The following is a 24,755-nucleotide window of genomic DNA, read 5'->3' on the forward strand; positions in this document are numbered from 1 at the left end:
TTAGTTAATACTATTTCTATTTTATGAGTATTTTCTTATCGGTTAAACCGAAAACCGAATCATTAAGGACTAAAAATCGATAAATCGAAAACTAATAAAAAATATGTTATTGATTTTGTTATTGGTTTAGCATATTTAAAAACTGAATACCGATAAACCAAACCGATAATATGTAAAATCGAACCGAACCAACCGATTCACACCCTAGAAGATGCTTATCTTCCTAGTAACCATCTTCTTTTGTGTGTGTACGTTTCTGTCTTATCCTTATTTACACCATTGCCAAATCTTGCAGCCATGCACTAATTTTTGCCTACGGTTTCATCACTCTGTTCTTGGTAAAAAAGATTCAACTTTTATTTAACTTAGTATCCCTTTATGTTATACATGTTTATTTTGCACTGCTTCTTTATTTTATGCTGATGACACAGCATAAAAAATAGTTATTTGATTGTTTATTTTAGCAAGTTGAGCCGCTCAACCTTCTATATTTGTTGAACTTTTAAAGCTGCATTTGCATTTGAGGGGACACTTTCAAATCAGAGGTCGCGGTATCAAATTTTCCTAATGTCTTCTCAATTTAGTTCATCACACGGAGTTTACCTAGGGGTTTACCCAATGCACACAAAATGCTCACTCGAAGGGCAGGGACTGTGGCAGAGATTTTTTTCCTCTTTGTTGCACTAATGATGAATTCACAATTACCTTTTAGGGGAAAATGAAGAACTAATAAATGATTCTCGTTAGGATTTCAGAAATGTGATGATTAGTTAGATGCATTTCTTAAAACATTTTTTACAACTGAAAACTAAAATGGTCGATAATCATTATTCAAAAACATATCTTAATAGAATAAAGCAAAAAAATTGTTCTTATTCACTTTTAAGGTCTCAGACTATCTTACTAAGACAAAATTAAATTATTCTTGTTTACTTTAAGCTCTCTGCTCAAATTATTGTGATTTTGAACAATCAGCTCTAACTTTATATATTTTGATAGTTTTGAACAGATGAACACGTGCTACCAATAGCTGCTAGAATTTAGATTTATCTATTTGAATATGAGTCAATTCTTGTATTAGTTGGACATCCAACATGAACAATTTAACTATTATTTTTGTCGTTCTGAATGACTCAATAGTCTTGGGTCTATCGAAAACAATATCTCTACTTCACCTGTGCTAGTGGTATGGTATGCGTACTCTCTACCCTCTCCAAACTCACTATGTGGGAGTACACTGGGTATGTTGTTATTGTTAGATAACTCAATAGTGCAACAATTTTGTGCCACAACTGAATATATATAGTTCGGAGCATATTATGTTGACATTCAACTCGATGGTACTGATTACTTTTTTTTTTTTTACCTCCTAACAATTAAAATAGGTAGGAATTATTAGAACAATAATATAATTGTACAAGAAATTCAAAATAAAACTTGCTTGGCTTAGAGGCACGATAATACGCTTCTTGAAGATAGTTGGAGTCTCTCCCATGAGCAAACGAAAGAACAAGTGACAACTGTATCGTTGGGATTCAACTAAGCCACAAAACAAGTAGCATTCAAGAATGTTGCTCTTCTATTCTTAAATTGGTGATTTCACCATTTGATCAATGTCTCTCTAGTGTTTTCAAGAAGAAAGTAGTTTTGAGTGCTTGTCTTTTCAAACCAAAGAAAACACTATTTATAGGATGAAAGTTTCATGCATGAGAATCATATTAATTAAGTAATAGTCAATAGGTTCATGTATGTTTTAAAACAAAAAAATACCATTCTTTCAAGAACCTATAACGTAAAACTTAATGAATAATGAATTTGTCAAATACATTTTCTTTGTAACTCAAAACTTATGAATAATGAATTTATCAACTTCATTTCCTTTGTAACTCAAAACTTTAAGTGATGCATTTGTTTCAAAACTAATTGAAACATAACTCTTAAAAAATCTTTAACCGATGTATTTGTTTCAAAACTTTAAGTGATGCATTTGTTTCAAAACTAATTGAAACATAACTCTTAAAAAATCTTTAACCGATGTATTTGTTTCAAAATTTATTGAAACATAAAATCAACAATCCCTCACTTATTTCAAGAAATTTTATCTTTAAAAAACAAAATTCATTTGAGACATTAATTTAGCAACATGCATCAATAATGGTGTCTTTTGGATTTGAACCATTAGCTAGTGAAGACTTTCTAAATCACTGACTACTTAGTGAACAAATCTTGAACTAAGTGGTTCATTAATGAAGTAGAAAAATACTCCACGCATATTGTTATGTTCCGGTGAAAATCAAAATCCTTTGACACCTTACGGCCATGTGTCCCGAATCCTTTTAGCTAAGTGCTTTAAGATTTTCCTGTAAAAATCTTATTGAAGCGGCCTCCACTTCGCACTTAGTGCGGTGAATTAATCAAGAGTAACTTTGCATACTCCGACTAAGTAGTCTATGAATTTTATTAAGAGAAATTAATCTCATCCTCCTTTACAACAAAGTATCAGTAAATCTATCAAGAGTGTTCCTACACACTCCAACCGAAATCAGTGTATAGACTTAATAAGAGAATACAATCTCATTCTTTTCTTTTGTAGGAATACTATCAAATCTATCAAGAGTGTTATTATTTACTCCAACCGATATCGGTCTCCTAGATTTATCAAGAGAATAAATCTCAACTTATGCACATCTACTCACTCTCTAGGGAAAAAGGAAATTTTATGGATGTGCTTCACAATTGTAACTTTACTTGTTTTTCCCTTTGAACCTAAGATTACATCATGAGGTAGGGTTACCATAAAGTACAATCAATCTACAACAGGCTTCATTCCCATTCCATTACAAGTTTGTACCACCAATTCCTTGCCTAACCTTTTAGACAAAGGATCTGCTAAATTGAGTTTGGACTTCACATATTGAAGCGATATTATGCCATCCTCCAATAATATTCTCACATGATTGTGTTTGAGACAAACTTGTCTTGACCTGCCATTGTAACAATCACTTGAAGTCAGAAATATAGCAACTTTATTATCACAATATATAGTCAAAGATGGTATTGGCTTACCCCATAATGGAATATCTATCAGCATACTCTGCATCCAATCAGCTTCTTCTCTAGCAGAAGACATAGTGATAAATTCTGACTCCATGGTTGAGTGAGTAATACATGTCTGCTTCTTTGATCTCCAAGATATTGTTGCTCCAACCAAAGTGAAAATCCAAGCAGTAATAGATTTAGAGTCATTCGGATAAGAATTCCAAGTAGCATTACTATAGCTTTCAAGAACTGCTGGAAAGGTAGAATAATGCAGGCCAACATTAATTGTACCCTTCAGATACCTTAAAACACAAATTAAGGCATTCCAATGCTCAACTCCAGGGCTACCAGTAAACTTGCTCAAAGTTCCTACAGTATAACCAATATCTGGCTAGTTTGATGCTAGGATCAAATGGTGTAGGAGCAGACTTGTCGTCAAAATGACCAAACCTCTTTAGAACCTTCTCAATATAAATTGATTGAGTAAGAGTCAAACCATTTGCCGATCTTACAATTTTGATGCCTAAAATTATATCAGTTTCTCCAAAATCTTTCATTTCAAACTGAGAAACAAGAAAATATTTTGTTTCTTTGACTCTTTCGATATCAGTTCCAAAGATCAACATGTCATCTACATAAAGACATATTATAACACCAAAATTTTCTTGAAATTTACTAAATATGCAGCTATCTCCACCATTGATTAAGTAGCCATTAGAAATCATAACTTTTTTAAATTTATCATGCCATTGTTTTGGAGCTTGTTTTAATTCATAAAGAGATTTAAGAAGTTTACAAACTTTACGTTCTTGACCAGGATTGACAAATCCTTCTAGTTGTTTCATGTAGACTTCTTCGTCTAGATCTCCATTCAGGAATGCAGTTTTCACATCCATCTGATGAATCACAAGACCATGAATTGCTGCTAGAGCAATCAAGAGACGAATAGAGGTCATTCGAGCTACAGGTACAAAAGTATCAAAATAATCAATATCTTTCAATTGAGTAAAGCCTTTAGCTACCAAACGAGCTTTGTACTTATCTAAAGTACCATCGGATTTCATTTTCTTCCTAAAAATCCATCGGCAACCAATTGGTTTACATCCAGGAGGAAGATCTGACAATATCCATGTATTATTAGATAATATAGAATGCATTTCATCATCAATTGCTTCACGCCAAAATGGAACATCATGTGAAGACATAACTTCAGCATAACTTTCAGGATCCTTTTCAACCAAATAAGCTTGAAAATCAAGTCCAAATTCTTTTGATTTGGCCGATCTTGAACTACTTTTTGGTTGACTTTCTTCCAATGACTCAACTATTTTTCTTTTAAGAGGAGAAATAGAAGAACTTGAATCTTGTTCAAAAGAATCTTTTTCTTGAGATATATATGCTAAAAAAAGTTAGTATGTAAAGATTCAATAATTGTGTGAGGACTTGGGGTCTCAAGATTTAAAAATCTATAAGCCTTACTGGTTTGTGAATAACCAATAAACACACAATCTACTCCTCTATAGCGACTCTTGGTTAAATATTGATTTGGTAATCGAACAAGAGCCAAGCAACCCCATACTTTACAATAATTTATATTTGGTTTTCGATTATTCTAAAGTTCATATGAAGATGCATCATGATTCCTGAAAGTAATTCTATTCAAAATATGACATACTGAAGCAAGGCTTCAGTCCACAAATTTTCAGATATACCAGATCCATAAAGCATAGAATTAACTATTTCTATGAAAGTCCTATTTTTTCTTTCTGCTACACCATTTTGTTGTGGTATATAGGACATGGTCAATTGTTTTTCAATGCCTTCTTTCTCATAAAAATCAATAAAATCTGACTTTAAGTACTCTCCACCTCTATTAGACCTAATTGACTTAATTTTCACACTCAATTTATTTTCAACTTCTGCTTTATATGTTTTGAAAGTCTCAAATGTTTCATCTTTTGTTTTCAATGGAAAGACATAAGTATATCTTGAGTAGTCATTAATAAAAGTGATAAAATACCTCTTTCCATAACGTGACAAATAATCCATCTCACAAATATCAGTATGGATTAATTGCAAAAGTGTGGAAGTCCTTTTAACTGTCTTAAAGGGCTTCTTAGTAATCTTGCATTTACTACAAGTAAGACACTTAGTAGTATGATTCTTTCCACAATCTTTGATTAATCCATTATTCACCATAAGTTGAATGGATCTAAAATTCACATGTCCCAGACGTTCGTCCCATAAGTCCAGAGACTCCACAAGATAAGCAGAAATATTTTCATTTTCAATATTGAGTTTAAACATTCCATTTGCAACATAACCTTTTCCAACAAACATGCCATTTTTAGATAAAATAAACTTATCTGCCTCAAAAATCATTTTAAAATCATGCTTCGAAAGAAGCGTACCTGACACCAAGTTCTTTCGAATATCAGGAACATGCAATACGTCCATCAATGTAACTATCTTTCCGGAAGTAAACTTCAGTTCAACAGTTTCTTTTCCCACAACTTTAGTAGAGGAGGAGTTTCCCATATATATAATTTTACCGTCCCTCACTAATTCATAAGTCTTGAAAGAATTTCGGTTACCTGATATGTGACGAGTTGCGCCAGTATCTATCCACCATTCCACTTGATCTTCCGCTACAAATGCTTTTGTGACCATTGCCATAAGATCATCTTTTTTATTTTTATTTGCTTTTTCTTTCTTCTTTTCGGCTTTGAGAATTCTACAATCACGCGCATAGTGACCAACTTTATGACAATGATAGCATTCACCAGATTTAAAATTGGCACCATTACGCTTGAAATTTGTAGTCTTCTTTGCCTTTGAAAAATTTTTATTTTCAGGTTCCTTCTTGTTTGATTTTTCTTCAACCATATGAGCTTTCATGACAGGTTCCTTCAAACTATTATTATCGCGCCATCGTGTCTCTCGTTCAATTTGCAAGTGTTGCAACAATTGTTCAAGAGTCAAATCTTTCTTTTTGTGTAAGAGTTTGCTTCGGTGCTCTTTCTAAGATGGAGGAAGTTTTGATACAATAGCACCAACATGAAAGTTTTCATCAAGAGCAATTCCAGATATAACAATTTTATTAGCTATAAGTTGGAATTCTTGTACTTGTTCAGTGATTGACTTGTCATCAATCATTTTGAACTTCATATAATTTGAAATGAGAAATTTCTTAGAACTCGCCTCTTCGACTAAATAAATAGCTTGAAGAGTGTCCTATATCTCTTTAGCATATTTGCATTTAACATAATATTGATCATAATATTTGTTAGACATTCCTCCAAGAATATAATTCTTGCACAAATAATCATCATATTGCCATTTGGCAATTTGTTCTTTAATCAAAGTAGCCTCGTCAGATGCTACCGCAGAACCAGGAGCATTAGGACAAGGTTCTTCAAAAACATATGCCAACTTTAATCGTTTTAAAAAGAATTTCATCTTTCCACGCCATCTAGGAAAGTCTTTGCCATCAAATATTTCAAAATTAGGATTAGGCAAAGATGGAATACTATTTGATATTGATGTAGAAGCCATAGAGACAACTATCTTCAAATTGTTAGAACAATAATGATAATTATACAAGAAATTCAAAATAAAACTTGCTTGGCTTAGAGGCACGATAATACGCTTCTTGAAGATAGTTGGAGTCTCTCCCACGAGCAAACGAAAAAACAAGTGACAACTCTATCTTCGGGATTCAACTAAGCCACAAAACAAGTAGCATTCAAGAATGTTGCTCTTCTATTCTTAAATTGGTGATTTCACCATTTGATCAATGTCTCTCTAGTGTTTTCAAGGGGAAAGTAGTTTTGTGTGCTTGTCTTTTCAAACCAAAGAAAACACTATTTATAGGATGAAAGTTTCATGCATGAGAAGCATATTAATTAAGTAATAGTTAATAGGTTCATGTATATTTTAAAACAAAAAAATATCATTCTTTCAAGAACCTATAACGTAAAACTTAATGAATAATGAATTTGTCAAATACATTTTCTTTGTAACTTAAAACTTATGAATAATGAATTTATCAAATTCATTTCCTTTGTAACTCAAAACTTTAAGTGAAGCATTTGTTTCAAAATTAATTGAAACATAACTCTTAAAAAATCTTTAACTGATGTATTTGTTTCAAAATTTATTGAAACATAAAATCAATAGGAATTACCTTTTCGAATGTCAAAATTTTTTTTGCACAAGCACGACCCATCTAGTATATATTAATAATAAATGAAAAGAAAATCTTATATAATAAGAGATCTGTTAAATCATGAACATTTTTCTGATGATCGTTATCTATTGTATTGTTAATTTACGTACAATATGTATATGTTTTAATTGTTATTTAAATTTTATGTTATCATATCGTTAAATTCATTCTCATTTTATTTATGTTATCTTATCTAATAATCCTATTTTATCCTGTAACTGACCTCATAATATTAACTCTATCTGTAGTCTATTTTCTTATAGATTTGCTCTTAAAATAAAATAATTCAATCTATTTAAATATTACATCCATCAAAATAATATAATTCAATAAAATATGATATATTATGAAACATAAATATAACTTAAAACTATCATTTCATCTATAATATGAGAATCAATCAATCCAATTCATTCTTATCTATATGTAATAACACAACCACCCCAGCAATGTATAGATAAAACTTCTAAAAAAGGAAAAAAAATAAATAGAAGTGCATGCATTCAATCTTTATACCAAAACTTATAGGACACGTATTTTACGTAACATTTCCTACTAACTGTGGAACAACTTCTCGACCCTTGTTGTTTGCTTCTCTCTGTTCATTTTTTTTTTCCAAAGGTACAATTAACAACTCCAATTGAGATCATAAATTCTTTTATCTTCCTTTAATTTATGTGTATTACTTTTTTTAATCCTTCCTAAGAACTTCAATAATTTTTTTTCCGAGCATTACATGAAGTGTTAAATAGAGATACTTATCAAAACAACCCCCAAACCCAAAGAAGAACATTTTTGTTTTATTCGAGTTTGTTTTCCAGTCATTTTCACGATTGCCAACTCTTACTGCGCTGTACTAATTTTTGCCATCCCTTTTGCTGTTAGGGTTTCATTATCACTCTCTTCTTGGTAAAACCGATTCAACTTATTATATCAAATAAATATTTTTACTAATTAAAAAAATATTGTCCATCTTCATTTTTTTAAAAAAAAATAATTTTACAGGATATGCGACACCCTCCACTGACAACATATACCTGGGATTTGAGCCTTGAGACCTGCACATTCTCACTTCTCACTTCTCACCCACAGCCATACCGCTGGTGCATTGCCTCTTTAGTTTATGTTGATGACACTATTATTTATTTTTATTTGATTGTTTATTTTAGCAGTCCACTTTCCACATACACATAATTTAGGACTCTGCTAATCAGTTGGTTGATAGCTCCCGTCATTGTTCTTTTTATTATTATTATTATTTTTAAACCTTTTGTTCGTCGGTTGCTAGCTTTACTATATTGATACGAGTTGAAATTTTGAGAAGAATTGAATCTTGGTTCTTGAAAAGGTGAAAGGGGTTTGTTTTTGTTAACATGTATTTGATTGAATATGCCATAGGGAGTATGTTCACACACATTAAGGAAAGAAATACACAAAATTATGAACTTGTTCATGTTAGTAAATACTGTACTATACCATTGTTCTGATTAGCCTGTCAGTGAATAGATGGATCTTAGATTAAAGACAATCTCTTTTAGATAATCTCAAAATTTACCTTAAAAGACTAAAGGAAATTCATCTAGTTGGCCCGTAAAATTTGGAATTGAGGGTTAGTTGGTTGAGTAATTCATTCATGTGATTAAAAGGTGAAAATTGTTTGAAAGTTTTTCCTCATGGGTATTCAGTCAATGCTTGCTTGAAATGTGGTGTAAGGTTTCTCTTTATTTCATTGTTCTAAATGCTTTGCTCTTCCATTGAAGGAAAGGTTCAGTTCTTGTACTGAATTGAAGTGTCTTTCAAGACCATTATTCGTAACTGAAGGAGATGAAAGACGGGGAGGGTACTATAAGGAAGCATGGGAGTAGCAAAACCCAGTCCCAAATTGTCCCTGAGTTAGCTCTTTCTGATCCTATTGAACAAGGGCAGTGGACAAACTTACCGCCAAAGGTGCTACAGGATATCATCCGTAGGGTTGAAGAGAGTGAGGTGTCATGGCCTGATCGTGCTGTCGTTGTCTCCTGTGCATCTGTTTGCAACTCATGGAGGAAAACTACCAAGGATGTTGTTAAGACTCCTCAGGAATGTGGTCCCATTTCACTGAAGCAGGTAATCTCTCTAATCTGTTTCATTTTCCTTCTTGTTGCTACTGGTGATAATGTTGGTATAAACTGAGAGAAATCTTTCGTTTCCATTTTTAAACCAGCCGGGTCCCCGTGAATCCCCAATCCGATGCTTTATCAAAAGGGACAAAGCTAGTTCAGTTTATCGCCTCTACTTAGGCCTGATTCCATGTAAGCCATATCTACACGTCTCTTCTTTTAACACTTGAAAGGTGAACGGATATCCTCTTAAGTGACTCCTTGTCTTTCATAGCTTGAAGCTTTCTTTTGTATTCGATTAATTAAAAAGAGTTTGTCTTGTAAAGATTTGAAGATCCTACTTTAGTGCGGAACTAACACTTAGGCTGATGTATTATGTCTAACGTTCAACTTAGTACACCAGATCAGAAATGAAAAGGCTTTTTATAACTTCTACGCAATGTTTGTGGTCTCTGTTTCTGATCGGAGATTCCTCTAGTCGATGAAAGATGCATAACTGATTTTTTACTTCATGACAGCTGAGGATCCGAGGGATAAACTATTGTTGGCTGCCAAAAGGATCAGAAGGGTAACAGGCACAGATTTTGTGATTTCATTGGTTGCAGACGATTTTTCTGAGGCAAGTACTCAAATTTCCAATTATATTTCCTTCACTTGATCCCCTCCACCCCTTCAAAATAGCAGGATGCAAAGAAGTAAATGAAAGAAAATAAGGGCGAAAGAAAGAGTTCTACTTACCTTCAATTACTTTGATAATATTTGAAAACAATTTGACCAGGTCTTAACTTTCTTGGGAACAAGTTTTCCATAAATGAAAGCCAACCTCCAAGTGATGAAGCCATTCAACATGGCCGACTCAGTCAGAGATTTCAGGTGAAGCAAGTTTCTCCAACAGTACCTGACAGATCAGTAGCTACCATTTCGTATTTACTCAATTTTAATGGTCAAAGAGGACGTACCTAGGAGAATGCATTGCGCCATGCACTCTATCCCTTTGTCTTCAATCCTGCGCCGAATGAGAAGTCATTTTCTGCACCACTTTCGAAAGCAGAGGAGTCAGATATGGATACCAGCTCGTCTGGCTTTTCAAAGTCAGCAGTGAAGGTGACTTCTCAAGAGTCACTTATGCTAAAAAACAAGACTCCTTGGTGGTATGAAAAAATGAAGGGCTGGTGCTTAAATTTTAAAGGCCGCGTCACAATGGCTTCTGTTAAAAAATTTTAGCTACTGGCAGCAGTTGATCCTTCCCACAATATACCAGTCGGGGAACAAGAGAAAGTCATTCTACAGTTTGGCAGAATTGGAAGAGACACCTTCATCATGGATTACCGCTACCCTCTGTCTGCCTTCCAAGCTGCTTTGATCCAAAACCAGCCTGTGAATGACTCATCATTTAGCTTTTGGCTACTTTTATTCAGTAAAAAGACCGACTTGATCTATATAATTTAGCTTTTGGGCACTCATGCAAAGAGTTTGATATTGTGATGTATATATCTCTCTTGCAACATTTCCATGAGCAGAAGCTCTCAGTCCCGAACCCTTGAGCTGCTGTACTTTGTATATTTGCTGAACTTTTAAAGCTGCATTTGGTTTCGCACTTGACAAAAATAAAATAAAAAGGCAACCCCCTTTTTTGTCAAACTGCATGTAAAAGTCAATTGGTAAAAGCATATTTTTGCAACTCTTTGAACGAAAATGTACCATATACAAAGCAAATGTACTAGAAAAGAGTTGTTGGAATGTACTAGTAGTAGCCATATATTACACCTTTTTAATTGAGCATTAAGATTTTGTTACAGAATGCAAGTAAATGATCAATTTCAAAGACTTAAAAGTCAGCATGTATGTAAGAAATTAACAAGTAGTTGAAAACTTTGGATTCAAACTGAACAAAGTAATAGAAAAAATCAACTGGCCTCATTGGTCTTTGTATCAGGACATATAGAGAAACTTTAACTGGAGTCATTTAGCATCCCCTCAACACCATTGCTAATAATATCGCAACAGGAATTAACGACATCATCCTCAATGACGTGATGGTACTGAGTAACCTGATAGCTTTGGAAATGGCTCAAGTATAGCCTCTTAACATTTGTTTGCTTCAGTTTGAGTTTCAAAACGCTAAAGAAAGGTGTATACTTTCAAACATGCATGAGTGAATCAAACTAAATCTCTATCTATGTACGCAGAAAATAAATACACTTATAAAATTACACGTACAAACAAAGAAAGCGCAACAAAACAAGAAGTTTTGCACAAAAAACTCACCAAAATTGAAAGGTCAAAATTTGGGAGAGTGAACATCACACGAGAAGCAGAACAAATTTGAACGGAATTGATAAAAAGCTCACAAAATCGAACTTAGTGAGTTAAGACCCCAAGTGATAAAATGCTTAAATTAGAAATTATATTCAAATACACAATTACCAAATGTGATCGGAAAAAGAAACCTGCAACAAAATTCAACATACAAATCAAATGAGCCAGGAAAACAGGGAATCGAAAACCCAAAAGTACCTTATACACCAATATGTAAACTGCAAGCTCAAGAAAAATGTAGATATTTGGAATACACACACAGGGAGAAAGGAGTTGAGAGCGTAGAAACTTCTTCGTACAGCTCGTTTTACTTATTAAATAGTAGTGATAGTAATATCATTTACAATATGAAGAATCTTTAGCGATTCTAAGGATGATTATATTACAGGTTGCCTCTTGCTCGATCAGGCATTATTATTGGACGATAAGACAATATTTTAGAGAAAACTAAACATATAACTTGATTACATACATATGTTTCCTTCTTTACGTAAAGATTAATTGATTCATAGTTTTGTATTGGGATATAGTTAACGTAACATGTTCTTGGAAGTACATTATTATATATGTTACAAAAAAAAAAAAAAAACTAATAAAATGGGAACAAACCAAAAAAATAAAGAAATATAAAATAAAAACCAACTTAATTAAAATATTTAAAATTTTGACTTAATTAATTTAATTTTCTTTTATTAAAAAATGATCCAAATCGAACACCCCGCCACAACTTGCACTCCTCAGTCCTCCCCACTCCCCTGCCATTTTGTTTTTTTATTCGTTGCCATCTAGCGTCCATCAAACTCTTCTGGCAACTTGACCATTTTATATTAGTAATATTTTTGGTGGTAAAATCATTTACTATACTATTTATTTGGAAAAAACTTTGATCTTTCACTCTTCCGCCTTAATATACTGGTTATGTTAATGTTGTTGTCTTAATTTACATAATATTATTTAAATTTTTAATAGAATTTTTTAATATATATTTTCTAGTATATTTTAAACTGGTAACCATTATGATTATAATATAATATAATATATAGTTTAAAAAATATATAAATTTTATTTTTTTAAAAATCAAATTTGTATATTTTTGAACTTCACCACATAAGTTGGAGAGAGCAAGTAGGATTTTAGGGCAAGACCTCCGCAATTGTTGATTGGGTAAGATAAATCCTTGAATAAAGTGGCGGCGCCTGTCGCATGAATTCTCCAATAGCTGAAACCCAAGGAGACATTGACACAGACATAGACAACGACAACCTCAATCCCTTCACTATGATTCTCCCACAAGACAATGACGCTAATCATGCAACTCGTCAGCAGCAACAACAGCAGCTCTATTTTCTCCAATCCATCAACTCCAACGTTGTCATCAGACAACTCCCATCTCAAGGCCTTTCTTTCCAACTTTGGCCTGCTGCTACCGTTCTTGTTACTCTCCTTGACAGCACCCGTGGCGGATTAACGTCTCCGTTTTCTGACTTACTGAAATGTCGGGAAAAAGGGGTAGGGGAGTCATTGCCCCTTCGTATTCTTGAACTGGGTTCAGGTACAGGCGTTGTTGGGATAGCTGCTGCTGCAATTCTTGGTGCTAAGGTTACTGTAACTGACCTTCCTCATGTGCTGCCTAATATACAGTTCAATGTTGATGCGAACTCACAGGTTTTGGAAAAGCAGACTGGGGTTGTTGATGTGGCGGCGCTTAGCTGGGGGGAGAACCTGGATATGGAGGCTGTTGGTAGAGATTATGACCTGATTTTGGGATCTGATGTGGTGTATCATGATCACCTGTATGAACCTTTGATTGAGACGTTGAGGTTTTTCTTGTTAGGAGGTGGAAAGAAGATAGCTTTTGTGATGGCTCATTTGAGAAGATGGAAGAAGGAATCGGTTTTCTTCAAGAGAGCTAAGAAGCTTTTTGATGTACAAATCATACATACCGAGCCTCCATCCAATGGGTCTAGGACTGGGGTGGTTGTGTACCTGTTTACCGCGAAAAGATAAGTCTCCAAGAGACCCACTATCGTCAACCAAGGTTTGATGTTGGTTGGATGTCAGTTTATGAATCTTGTTGTAATGTATAACAATGGGGTTTTGCCCAGCAAAGAAGTAAAACGCTCTTTGCTTTTACATGGAAGTACAATCAACAAAGGAAATTGTGTATTATTGCATTTTTAGTTAATTGAAGATTCACAACCTGAGTTGCAACCAACACAACACTACATACACACACTCTTACATACAAACATGCTTTTCATAATTAAGTTATAAATCACCTCAAATACAAGCTCTCATCGCTTTTAATACAGAAAAATTACGCAAGCTCAAATCAATTAGTCACTACCACATTTGACATAATATACAACAAAATGTGTGTAACATATTCCCTTGCGAGAAGCACATCTCGTATCTCTTGGCATAAACATCACTGCAGAACATGTTAAACGGTGCTAGCATGAAGAAAAGGGATCAATTCGGCAAGTAGCAACCAAAACATTCAGTTCATCCAAATCCAAAGTCTCATTATCATCTTTTCCTCAACTGAGAACCTCTTCCAACTGCCTTCATATTCTGCGACTCTCTAAAGCAAACGAAGTGCACAATTGTTGTACCATTAGGATAGACTGCAAAGACACTGGTGCCAATTTTCTTGTTGCAAAGAGAGCACATGCTATCACTTGTGATCTTCAAGACTGCTTTTCTTTGGTTATACAGTTCATCTTTAACCTGTTTCGTTCACAGCTTTACTATGAGAGTCAACAAATACTAAACCGCAGCTTTAGTAAAACAATCTAGTCATAGAAATTAAGTACTTCAGGATTAGCTTTCAATTTCCAGACAGTCTCTAACATAAACTCAAACAGTTGAATCGTGAAGATGATAATTGGCAGTTGCCATAAGAAAGAAGAAAAAGATGTGAAACATTCTCAATCATGCCGTAAAGAAAATCAATGTACTCTACATTGATATAACAGGCCTCCTTAACCACCTAGGCCGCACTGGGGGACAGGGGAACAAAATAACAAGTAAGAGGATGTCGGAAAACCCAAATGACCACAAATAAATGTTGTGTGTGACCACAGTAAAACTTGCCTGTAGGTTTTCACCTTCTCTCAAGCTTTTTATCACTGAGAAGTTCCGATACGCTTCACTGGATTTCCTCAGAAGAGGTCTTAGAAATGGAAGCAAGTTCTGAATGAAGCCAAAATGGATCAGTACAATACTGACATCAAGATGTGAAACATTCTCACTCATGCCATGAGCAGGGCAAAGCTAGAGGTACTGCAATTTCACAAGGTATGAAAGGATGTTTACCCGAACAAATAAACAATGTACTATCCCACTATGAGTGAAAGTGAATTTTCAGAAAACCATAAAGGCTCTACTACCTTATCTTCTAATAACTTGATATCTACCAGTGCATTGGGAGTAACACTAGATAGAATCATAACAGCCACTAATGTTTGTATTAGGTTCGGTTGCCTACATCACTCCCCTTGGGTGCGGCCCTTCCCCAGACCCTGGGTGAACGCGGGATGCTCTTTATTGATCAAACTTCACCTTGCATGTTCCTTAATGTGTTTCTTAAAGTCAATATTTAAAGATAATATAGCTGGAAACTCCTAATATGCAGTTAAGGACCATGACTACCATAGATTAGGAATTTAGAACATATTAACATGATTAGCTCAGATGCAGAGAGTACCATCACTCTTGAACAAATATTTTAGATTATGCTCTAGTGAGCTTTTTCATTTTTAGCTTTTGCCCGGGAGGGGTTGTGACATGATGGTTTAGCTGAGCTGTCTCTGGTTTCTTTTCCGAGAGAATCACTTCTGTACACAGGAGTGATGTTTGTTACTTCAGCCCCTTTCGATTAAACTAATGACCAATTTTCTTGTCTAGCTCATGCATTCCATCACATTTTGATGTTTTTTACCTGTAACTTCGTATCCCTTGGCAGCAGTTTCAGGGCTTGGGCCCCATGGATTCGATCCCACCTTCTGCTCAAAAGATCAAGCCCCTGATCTAGCATAATAGTAGAACCTCCTTCCTCGGCAGCATCTTCCGTATCTCCATCACTCCTACCTCTGTCAGTGCCACTTGGACTGAATCGACTGTCCTCAGCGCCCCCAATTTCAGCAATTTTCTTGGTGTGGCCTCCTTTTACCTTTGCTGTAGTTCCAAAACCAACTTTTGGAATCCCAGGGCTCTGAGATGATACCACATTAGTAATTTTCTTCTCAAAATTTCTTGCCGTCTTCGTAGGATTTAAATAGATTTGCAGTAGAGTCAGGTAAATGTTTCCATAAGATTTTGCTGAATATTGTTTAAGTCCTGAATCGTACACCCGATCACAATAGGACAGTGCAAGTTCGGGAACATGAAGCTACAAATCAAAGAGAGCAATTTACTTTAGTATGAAAAACACCCACAATTCAAGCTGGTAAAATGCAACACAAACAGACAACTGAAAAGACTTCAATGTCTGCCATCAAATTCATAAAATTATACATGTTTTACTGACAAAAAAGACGACGCCTGACGCCCCTACTTGGGAATGCATACTAACCCAACAACAACATACAAAGAAAAAAGGTAACTGCAAAATCCAATGATGTGCTAAAACTCTGAGAAGGTTAACATATCTGACCAAGGTACACTCACTACAACAAAAGAGTGAAATGATCGCATTACTGAGATTGGCTGCTAGATTAGTCAACAGATCTAACAGCAAATGTCAGGTTCACAATACAAGTCTGTAATAATGCTTATGATGAAGAACTTGCACAGTTTAGATTTTTGCCATACCTTAAATCCCCTTGAAAGCACCAATGCATTAGATAAAAGCATATCCCTAAAATATAGCTAAGGTGGGTAAAATACCTTGTGCACGTAAATAGACAGTGCAAGTTCATAATGATTCATTTTCCCCAAAAGGATTGCATGTTCTTCATACAAAGCATCTGGTGGAAGTCTCTTCAGCAACATCTCTGGATTATATCCAGAGATACTTTCCAAAGCAGACAATAGCTTTTTCCTTGGCGGAGAACATGTTTTCTCATCCCACTTTTTCTGGGAATTAAGTTCAGCATACAAATGAAGCACTTCTGAGAGATAAATTTGCACCTGCCACACGTTATTAAGCACGTTTACCATAGTCACAGACACACTCAACATTTTTATGTCAGAAGCATGTAATTGAAGCACAAAAGTTTATCCCCTGAGAAACAGTTTTGGAGGCAAGATAATTGTTCCCCAATTTTCTCACTCCAATGTTGCTTTAATAGCTTTTGTGCAATATAAGGTACAAAGGGGAAATAAGAGAGAAGCTACAGAAAACCAGACAGATGAACAAGTTCCTCTACCATTTCATTCTGGAGATCCTCGGAGATGCTATTTTCGTTCATGGTAAGTGCGTTCTAGATATGTTGCCTGCATGTCTGGAGCATGCTGTTTTAAGTAAGAATTCACCAAGTCCGCCTGAATGTTACCAGACAAGAATAGCTTAATGGTTTCCGTAGGACAGCTTTCAAGAATAGGCAATCAGAACTCCAGGACAAGCATGGGGTCAGTTGCACAAAGGGGCTGCCAAAAAAAAAAGAAATAATCAGGTGTATATTTAATGAAATAATACAATAACTATGTTGGCGAAGCTTTGTTCCATAAAATCCCTTAAAGAGAGATTCACTTTACCTTGTGCTGAGCACAAATGCAGCGTATAAAGGAAAGAAAAAGAAACCAAGGAAATTCCAGAAACGTACATGTATAAAAGTAAAGAAATTAAAGGATTAAATGGACTCCAACGTCACGGTCCGAAATCTTGGAAATTGTTTCCACAAAGGTAAAGTTGGCAGCTGATTATGCTTGATATCTGCCTCGACATGGACCCATACTCATACTGCCCTCCAGATCTCAATATAGCTGATCCAAAACTTTACAAGCTTCCACATCTCTAACGTAATGAAAATCCCAAAGGAAAGAAAATAAAAGCAGACAAAGAAGCATACTTTGAGATACTCAATGATCATATCAGGCTTGAACTTCGTTGATAGCTCTGCAGGAGTTTGCTCTGACTTGGACTGTTCTACCAGTTGATGAAGAAGTTTCAGTGCTTCATAATGAATTGAATTGTATCTATAAAGTTCTAGCTGACAAGCATACTGGCTTCTTTTTTGCAGGAACTTCTCGCATATTTTCACATCACAGTAGTTGAGGGCTTTCAGAAAATCTGTAGCAGCAGAGGGCTGTCCAGTTAAAAGCAGAGTTTGAAGAAGTGCAGTGTCCAGAATTGCAGCCATATCCCTAGCGATGGAAGTGATGGGGATATGAATTCTGTCCTAGATAGATCAAAGAAGCTTCAGTTTAGATGTAAATTAGGTAAGCAATACAGCTATGTAGAATTACCCCAGTACTAACAGCTCTTTGAGGCATAAGCGGTCTCTCCCTTCAGTAGATCTCACTAAAATAAGCCCGTACTTGTGCATATAGCAGAATCAAACCATACCTCCCTGACATTTAGCTTTGCAAGATACTAATGAAACAGTACATCTCAGAAGGTTATAAATGATCTATAATTTGAATACTCCATCAGATTATTTTGCACTAACTGAATTTTTTCTTTCTGATCAGTTTTTTCTAATTAAATACATCAAAGACAGCCAGCCAGGAAGGTAATTACATTCAGATGCAAAGAAAGGTCCATGTTGAACGGCCCAATATAATTTGTGCAGCTGAAATAGATTTCCCTTAATGTCAAAACTGACTTTCAATTGGGAACTTATTCAACAAAAAAGACTTCCCAAAACTGCTGTCGAAGGAAGGCATAAGATAAATGCTGAAAAGTTACCTTGGTTGGTTTTTTGGACCGTCCAGTTCCATAAGAAGTGAAATTATCTCCTACAGCATCTGAAACCACTTCTTCAGTTCCCTCAGTTGTGGCTTTCTCAAAGACACTGTATCTCTTCTTCTGAAAATATTTAATCAGAGCTATCAAAGTGCTGTGGCTCATTTTCTTGGACTCTATAGCCATTTCATCAGATTCTAAGACATCCGAAGGTGCAAAATCTAGATCGTCTGACAGACCAGAGGAGCCTCGGGAGAGATATGGTGCATCTGCAACATCCGCAAATTTCTGTGGCTCAGGTTTGCAAGACGATTTTGGAACAACAATGGATGGATATAAGGCGAGCACGTAAGTGATTTCAACTTGAGATGCCACAAAATGCTCCATTGCTTCTTCATAGCTCCCATTTTCAAAAAGAAAGCGTGCGTATCTGAATCAAGGACTCGTTATCAATCTTCATGTGTATTAGTTTCAACACTTCCTTTTCTTTCCTTCTTTCTAAAGAAAATAACTAATGAGATAAAATTACAAAAAGTCAGAGAAAAATATGTGAGCCAATACGTGTGCTGAAAATGATCTAAATCAGATACTGTCACCATTGACTTACAATTTAGCACAAATTTGGTCAAAAGCAGAAGGGTGGTGGTGGGATCACCTTATATGAATTGATTCTTCCTTTGCAGATCTTAGACTTGGATCTTCTGGTGGTAGCAATTTGCACAAAGCCAAGGCCTCCTCAAAGTTTCCAGACGCTGTTAGTTGTACAATCTGCATCATAGAGAAAAGTTGGGCTCACACTCTCGCAATAAATTCGGTCAATTATGGGTCTTCTCCCCCCCCCCCCCCGACTTTTGTACCTGTGACATGCGCCAAGGAATTCTTTTACTGTGCTGTTGAATTTAGGAAAAGTGCTGTTGGCCAGCTGTTAGACCAAGTCCAAGAAGAAAGGTATGAGCCTGAACCCAGGTTTGACTGCTGCAAATCTCGATTAACAAACCACGTGTGGGACAATTGCCTTCATATCTTGATTAACTAGACAGAGATGATGCACTTCTAGCATAAGAGGGGCTCTACAAAGTGAACCTTTATTAAAGCCATCCCTCAGTTCAAAAAGCGCGAGATACAAGCAAAGCCCCATATTTCTCCATCTTTCTCCTACCTCGGTCAACACCTAACATTTTTTGGTCAACATTCACTTAGGCATCAGAACTAACCTCCACCTGGGATCCTAGTGAGTTCCGCAAGTTGAACGGTAAATTTGGTGGTTGGGGTTCAACAGTAGACAAGCCTTGGAGCCAGCACAATAATAATCCGAGACTCCAATTCCAAGCCTTGCTGTACAGGGTTTGATATCCAATACTGTTTTGAGCACTACCATCACGATCGCCGAGCTCGCCGGAGCTCCGGCAAAGTAAAAATAGCGACCCAGACCCATTCACGATCGAACTCTCATTGGAGATTATGAATGGGTTCTGTTGGTCATCGTGATTTTGTTATAAGACAAATCACCAAATTTAAGGTAACTCAATTTGCAAAGGAAAGACGGTAGAGGTTCACTGACTGAGTTTGTTTGAAGATAACAAATACCGGTGCCTGCCATAGTAGATGGTCCACATCCAACGGAGCTTTTTCCAAATACCCAAAACACTAATTCATTTGAGATTGTTATCGGGTATTATTTTAGTGGAGAAATAAATGAGTGAAGTGAAGATCGGAAAGATAAATATTATTAGGTATGATAAAATCAAAATACTTCAATGATGGGGAAAGAGGTATGATGGAATCGAAGTGCTTCAATAGTGAGGAAAGGGATATCGGAAGAATATATATATATATATATATATATATTTACGTTTTTGTTGTGTAAAGATAAGAAAAGAGGTGTTTGGAAGAGAACGGGGAGGGGGTTTAGGATTGGGTACGGCTGTAGTGGGGTATTAATGTTTTTTTTTTTTAATTTAAATTTAATTATATTAAAAAATTATTTTTATAATTATTTAAATTAAAATGTCATATGTTGTTATTTAATTTGTCACTTTGCCACATCATTGACGTGTGTATTATATGCAGTTTAAATTTTTTTCCACATCAGCAAATTGGGCTCAATTGAAACTATTTGTGAAGGAGTAAAGGGTTCAATAGGTACATGGCCTAATTGAGGTGCTTATACGAAAAGTCGAACAGTTAAGGGGCTTGTATATGTATTCCGTCTATAAAAAAATAATGCATTTAGTGGTCACTTTTCTAATTATTGATCACTAATTTGGAGGACTTCCTCATTTCGATAATAAGTGAATTGTTAGGGTATTGTATATCTATTATAAAAAGAAAATTAAGATATAAATTAGATTTTATTTTTTATTTTTGTCATTTTTAGTTATTAGCACACAACACTTAAAAACTCAAAACAATTATCATGATAATTGCTTCCAATACTGACTTTTAAAAAATAAATTTAAAACAATAAATAAATAGGAACAATTAAATTTCTTAAATTCATGATATAAGAAATACGAAAATGAAGTATAAGAATAAATGAAAATTTCAACATTATTATTGAAACAATTAAATTACTTTAAATATCAACAATATCTAAACAATTCATTTATTATGAATATTGAGGAAGTATTGTCTAAAATATCAATGAATCAAGTGGACTCAACGTAAAATAGTTGAATAAGCCTTTCAATCTTTTCTATTTATCCCATTTGAATTGGACACACTCCTTAATAAATTTTTTACTCTTACAAAGTTAAAAGTAATTTCACTAATATATTTTTAGTTACTGAAATTTATACATTTTTTAAAAATAATAATGATTATATTTTACTCTTTTAAATAATGAAGACTTTGGTTACTACTATTTTGTCTTATTTGAGGATATTTTCGTCAACAGCACTAACAGTAAGAGTATTTTGATAACTAGAACCTCCCATCAATGACATTTTATCATCCAGAGAGTCTTGAATGCGTGAGACGGATGAAAGTATTTGGTGAACACAACTGGCTACAGTATACAACTGATGAAGTCACTGAAATGAGAGGCCACCTTCTTAAGTATTCTGTTGAAATTGATCGAACGGGGAAAGTTAAGTTGCTTCATGGTAAGTTTTTTGCCCTCCTTCTAAGCTTGTGTGGGGATATTGTTCTCTCCTTCCGATATAGACTAGGAAACAGTAACTTGTTTGGATAATGCATTACAGCTGAGTTTCTGGAGCTCACTAATAACATAGTTTTTAAGTCTTAATTATGTAAATATCACTGTAATATGTTTAGAATGTTCGCCTTCCGTTATAATTTATAACAAACTCTGAATAGCATATAGAGGCTTAAATGGATGAAACTATATAATAGAGATTTAAGAGAGTGAAAGACAGTAATAATATTTTATTTTAAAATCTTAAAAATTATGAAGATAATTATCTTCAAATATGAAAAAAAAAATAAAAATAGAATAGAGAAAATAAAGTGATAATAAAAAATGAAAAGAAAATAAAATAAAAGATAAAATGATAGGATAAGAGATATTATTATATTTGGAGGAGGTGAAATAGTGGAGCGATCAGGCTTCCGTTTCTGGAAAACAGAATGCAGGTATCTTGTTATTAAACCTTCCAAACATCATTTGTTACTTCAGTACATCTAGAAAGCATACCTTTGAACTTGCTTTTCCGAACGTAAGACCAAGAGCATCACCACCCACAGCATCATACCATACCTTCACCTCATCGGAAAATCCTTTCTGCATCAAATAGGGGAAGGAAGAAAAGGGAAAGTCTTCAGCATCATGGGAACAAAGGGTTCTAGGGATTGAATAACTGATTTGCACCTCAGAAGGAAAAAATGCCAGCAAATGTAAGTACTTGCCTCGATGTCGGCAATAAAGCACCTTACTGGATCAAAATTCACCATCAGCTTACTTTTCAATTCCCCAGAGTTCACTTTGAAGTCTCCAGGAGAAAAGAAAGGATGGAAAATCTTGGTTGCATGCCCACGCACAGCACATCGCTCTAGAAAAATATTGGAAGTGTTTAAGACTAATTAGTACAGAGTTCCGATGCTAAATGGATGAAAAGGAGGGGAAGAAAATATAGGTGGATATCATGTAGAAACAAATGAGAAAAAGAACCTTGTTCAAGTTCGGATGGAAAGAGAAGATGCTGGGGGTAGGGCAATTTATCCCTGTGGAGAAGAACAACAACATCATAGTTGCTCAGAGGCGTCCGGAGAAGACACTGCAGGATAAAAATCAACGGCACTATGATTGACATATTATAGCAAACAAATTCACAGGTACGGGAAAAATTGATGTTTTAACATACTTTCCATCCATAAGAATCATATCCATCTTGCAAAATCAGTTTGGTCAACAAATTTGCACTGCTAGTTGAATAAGCCACCAGTCTTCTTAGCTCCTAGTACACAACAGTACCCACATTAATGCCAGAGGAAAAGCCATAGCAATCATGAAAACTTATTAACACACACAACAATCATGAGAGAAGTTGTTCTCAAGGCCACTGAACGACATGCCACATCTACATGCTCAGATTGTGTTAAACTAAAGGCGTTGTCCTGGTTCCATAGAACGCTTAAATGCTTTATTTTATTGTTTGATTGCTTGATATTGTGATACCTCACTATCCATAACAATACCAATATTTATCATCCAGGATTGACTTATGAAAATTTCAAGATGAGAGAGGGATAACCTAAAGGTAAGGACCCTCCACCTCCAACCATAAGGTTGACGGATCGAGCCACCAAGGGAGATGAGCACAAATAGGATCAACATTGAGCTCCTCAGTAAAGGGTCTGATGAAGGGGTTTACCAGAAAAAAAAATATTTTTTTAAAAAGATTTACTTTTAGTTACTTATCATTATCTGGTAGTATAAATGAGAAAAAGCTGCACGAGAAGTGGAAACGTAGATCTGGTGTAATTTTCAGTAGTATATATGTTTGATAAGTTTCCTATTCAATAAAGCTAACGTTCAGTTTGAGAGGTGAAGCTTTAGTTCCGACCTCACTGGTCCAAATAAAGAACAGTACACATCATGGTTACAATCATATGAAATACTTTTTTTTGTGGTAAGTTACAATCGTATACTTCTCCTTTTTCCTAAATGACGCTATCACAATTCACAAACAATATTGACAAATCATGTTGTTTGCATATAGTAATTAAGAATTACTTTTGTGGTGAGCATGTTTATGGTAGTGAGGCAGCGAAGAAAAATGGGTTGCAGATGGAAACTAAGATTTCCATGAGCCCCTCCAGAGGCCGCTTCTCCACAGTAGAAACCTTGGTCATACATTCTAGGATCAATTGTCTTAAGTTGACCACAAACTATTTGGGTGCAATATATCAATATTAGGATGCAAAACAAAATGCTTCTTCACATGTTTCTGTTTCGGTGAACAAGATTCCATGAAATTCAGACAAAGAATTAATAAAAGTGTTTGATAATTGAGGAACACTTACTGCTGTAGTTGGTGAGGATCTTGTCCATGCTTCAGATGCGATGTCATACTTGGTAGCTAAGAACATTGCAGGACTTAACTTTTGTGTGTCCTTTTCATGCTCTTCTCTACTTCTCATGAAATTCTCCTGTCAATATCATACGGAAATAGTATTTAGATTTATAAAACTACTACATGGAGAAACAAGAAAAGAGCATGGAACGCCCTCCAAAGATTGATTATTTGACTTGGTACTTACGTTAATTTTATTTTTCTCCTCGGTTGAAAATTCGCCATCAAAATCAACGATTAAAGGAGAGAAGGCCCAATCATATTCCGATAATAATCGTAAGAACCTGTTCAAGATACAGAATATAAGAAAAAGTGACCAGCTTATAGTTTATAATTAAATTTGGAACTGATAGCACCACTTAAGATTCTTCCATTTCTTAGATCAAAAAAAGACGGGAATTTAACGGAGGGTCCACGTTAAACAGATTGGGCTCACAGAGTACTTCAGGGCTGGAGTGAAGAGATTTAAAAGGGGAAAACAGCTAGAAGAACTAAAACCAACCCTCCACCAATTAACTGCTCGCAAGACTATGTTTTGATGCGATACTGTTATATCAGTAACTTTTGTGGATCTTCTAGCCTACACGGTCCAATATACAAGGAAAAAAGTACTGTACTTCCACCTATCTTACTATTTCTTTTGAGGAATCCGCTGCTGCTTCAATATAGATGCACAAAGTGTCTTA

At 35.0% G+C, this 24,755-nt stretch overlaps 2 protein-coding genes, 1 long non-coding RNA gene and 2 pseudogenes across 4 annotated transcripts in view; 3 read left to right on the forward strand and 2 right to left on the reverse strand.

Moving 5' to 3' along the window:
• The first annotated feature begins 9,005 nt into the window (after window positions 1–9,005).
• On the forward strand, window positions 9,006–10,873 carry LOC107858293 (annotated as a pseudogene).
• A 1,902-nt stretch (window positions 10,874–12,775) lies between these two features.
• Window positions 12,776–13,839, forward strand: LOC107859968 (protein N-lysine methyltransferase METTL21A). The gene has a single exon (XM_016705141.2). It carries the CDS (start codon window positions 12,889–12,891, stop codon window positions 13,690–13,692), a length of 804 nt encoding a protein of 267 aa, XP_016560627.1. The 5' UTR covers window positions 12,776–12,888; the 3' UTR covers window positions 13,693–13,839.
• On the reverse strand, window positions 13,827–20,369 carry LOC107859967 (annotated as a pseudogene).
• Window positions 20,370–21,909: 1,540 nt separating this feature from the next.
• Window positions 21,910–24,755, reverse strand: part of LOC107859965 (nucleolar protein 6) — a 32,045-nt gene continuing 29,199 nt past the window's right edge. Inside the window, exons 20-26 of one of the 2 annotated variants that reach the window (XM_047407223.1) lie at window positions 24,257–24,353; window positions 24,020–24,145; window positions 22,858–22,950; window positions 22,665–22,770; window positions 22,403–22,545; window positions 22,191–22,277; window positions 21,910–22,111 (exon numbers count right to left, since the gene is read on the reverse strand). In XM_047407223.1, coding sequence (XP_047263179.1) covers window positions 21,923–22,111; window positions 22,191–22,277; window positions 22,403–22,545; window positions 22,665–22,770; window positions 22,858–22,950; window positions 24,020–24,145; window positions 24,257–24,353 — 841 coding nt within the window. In that variant the 3' untranslated portion in view covers window positions 21,910–21,922. Of the gene's footprint in view, window positions 22,112–22,163; window positions 22,278–22,402; window positions 22,546–22,664; window positions 22,771–22,857; window positions 22,951–24,019; window positions 24,146–24,256; window positions 24,354–24,755 lie in introns of those variants that run through there. The other variant, XM_016705137.2, reaches the window with a different exon arrangement.
• LOC124896060 lies at window positions 22,541–24,355 on the forward strand. Its single transcript, XR_007052462.1, has 2 exons — window positions 22,541–22,828; window positions 23,209–24,355. It is a non-coding gene; the product is annotated as an uncharacterized LOC124896060 (long non-coding RNA).

This window comes from Capsicum annuum, chromosome 2 (genome assembly GCF_002878395.1).
Source record: "Capsicum annuum cultivar UCD-10X-F1 chromosome 2, UCD10Xv1.1, whole genome shotgun sequence".
Taxonomy (NCBI): domain Eukaryota; kingdom Viridiplantae; phylum Streptophyta; class Magnoliopsida; order Solanales; family Solanaceae; genus Capsicum; species Capsicum annuum.

Excerpts from the sequence above, each read along its gene's own strand:
- LOC107859968 (XM_016705141.2), top strand. The coding sequence starts at position 12,889 with ATGAATTCTCCAATAGCTGAAACCCAAGGAGACATTGACACAGACATA.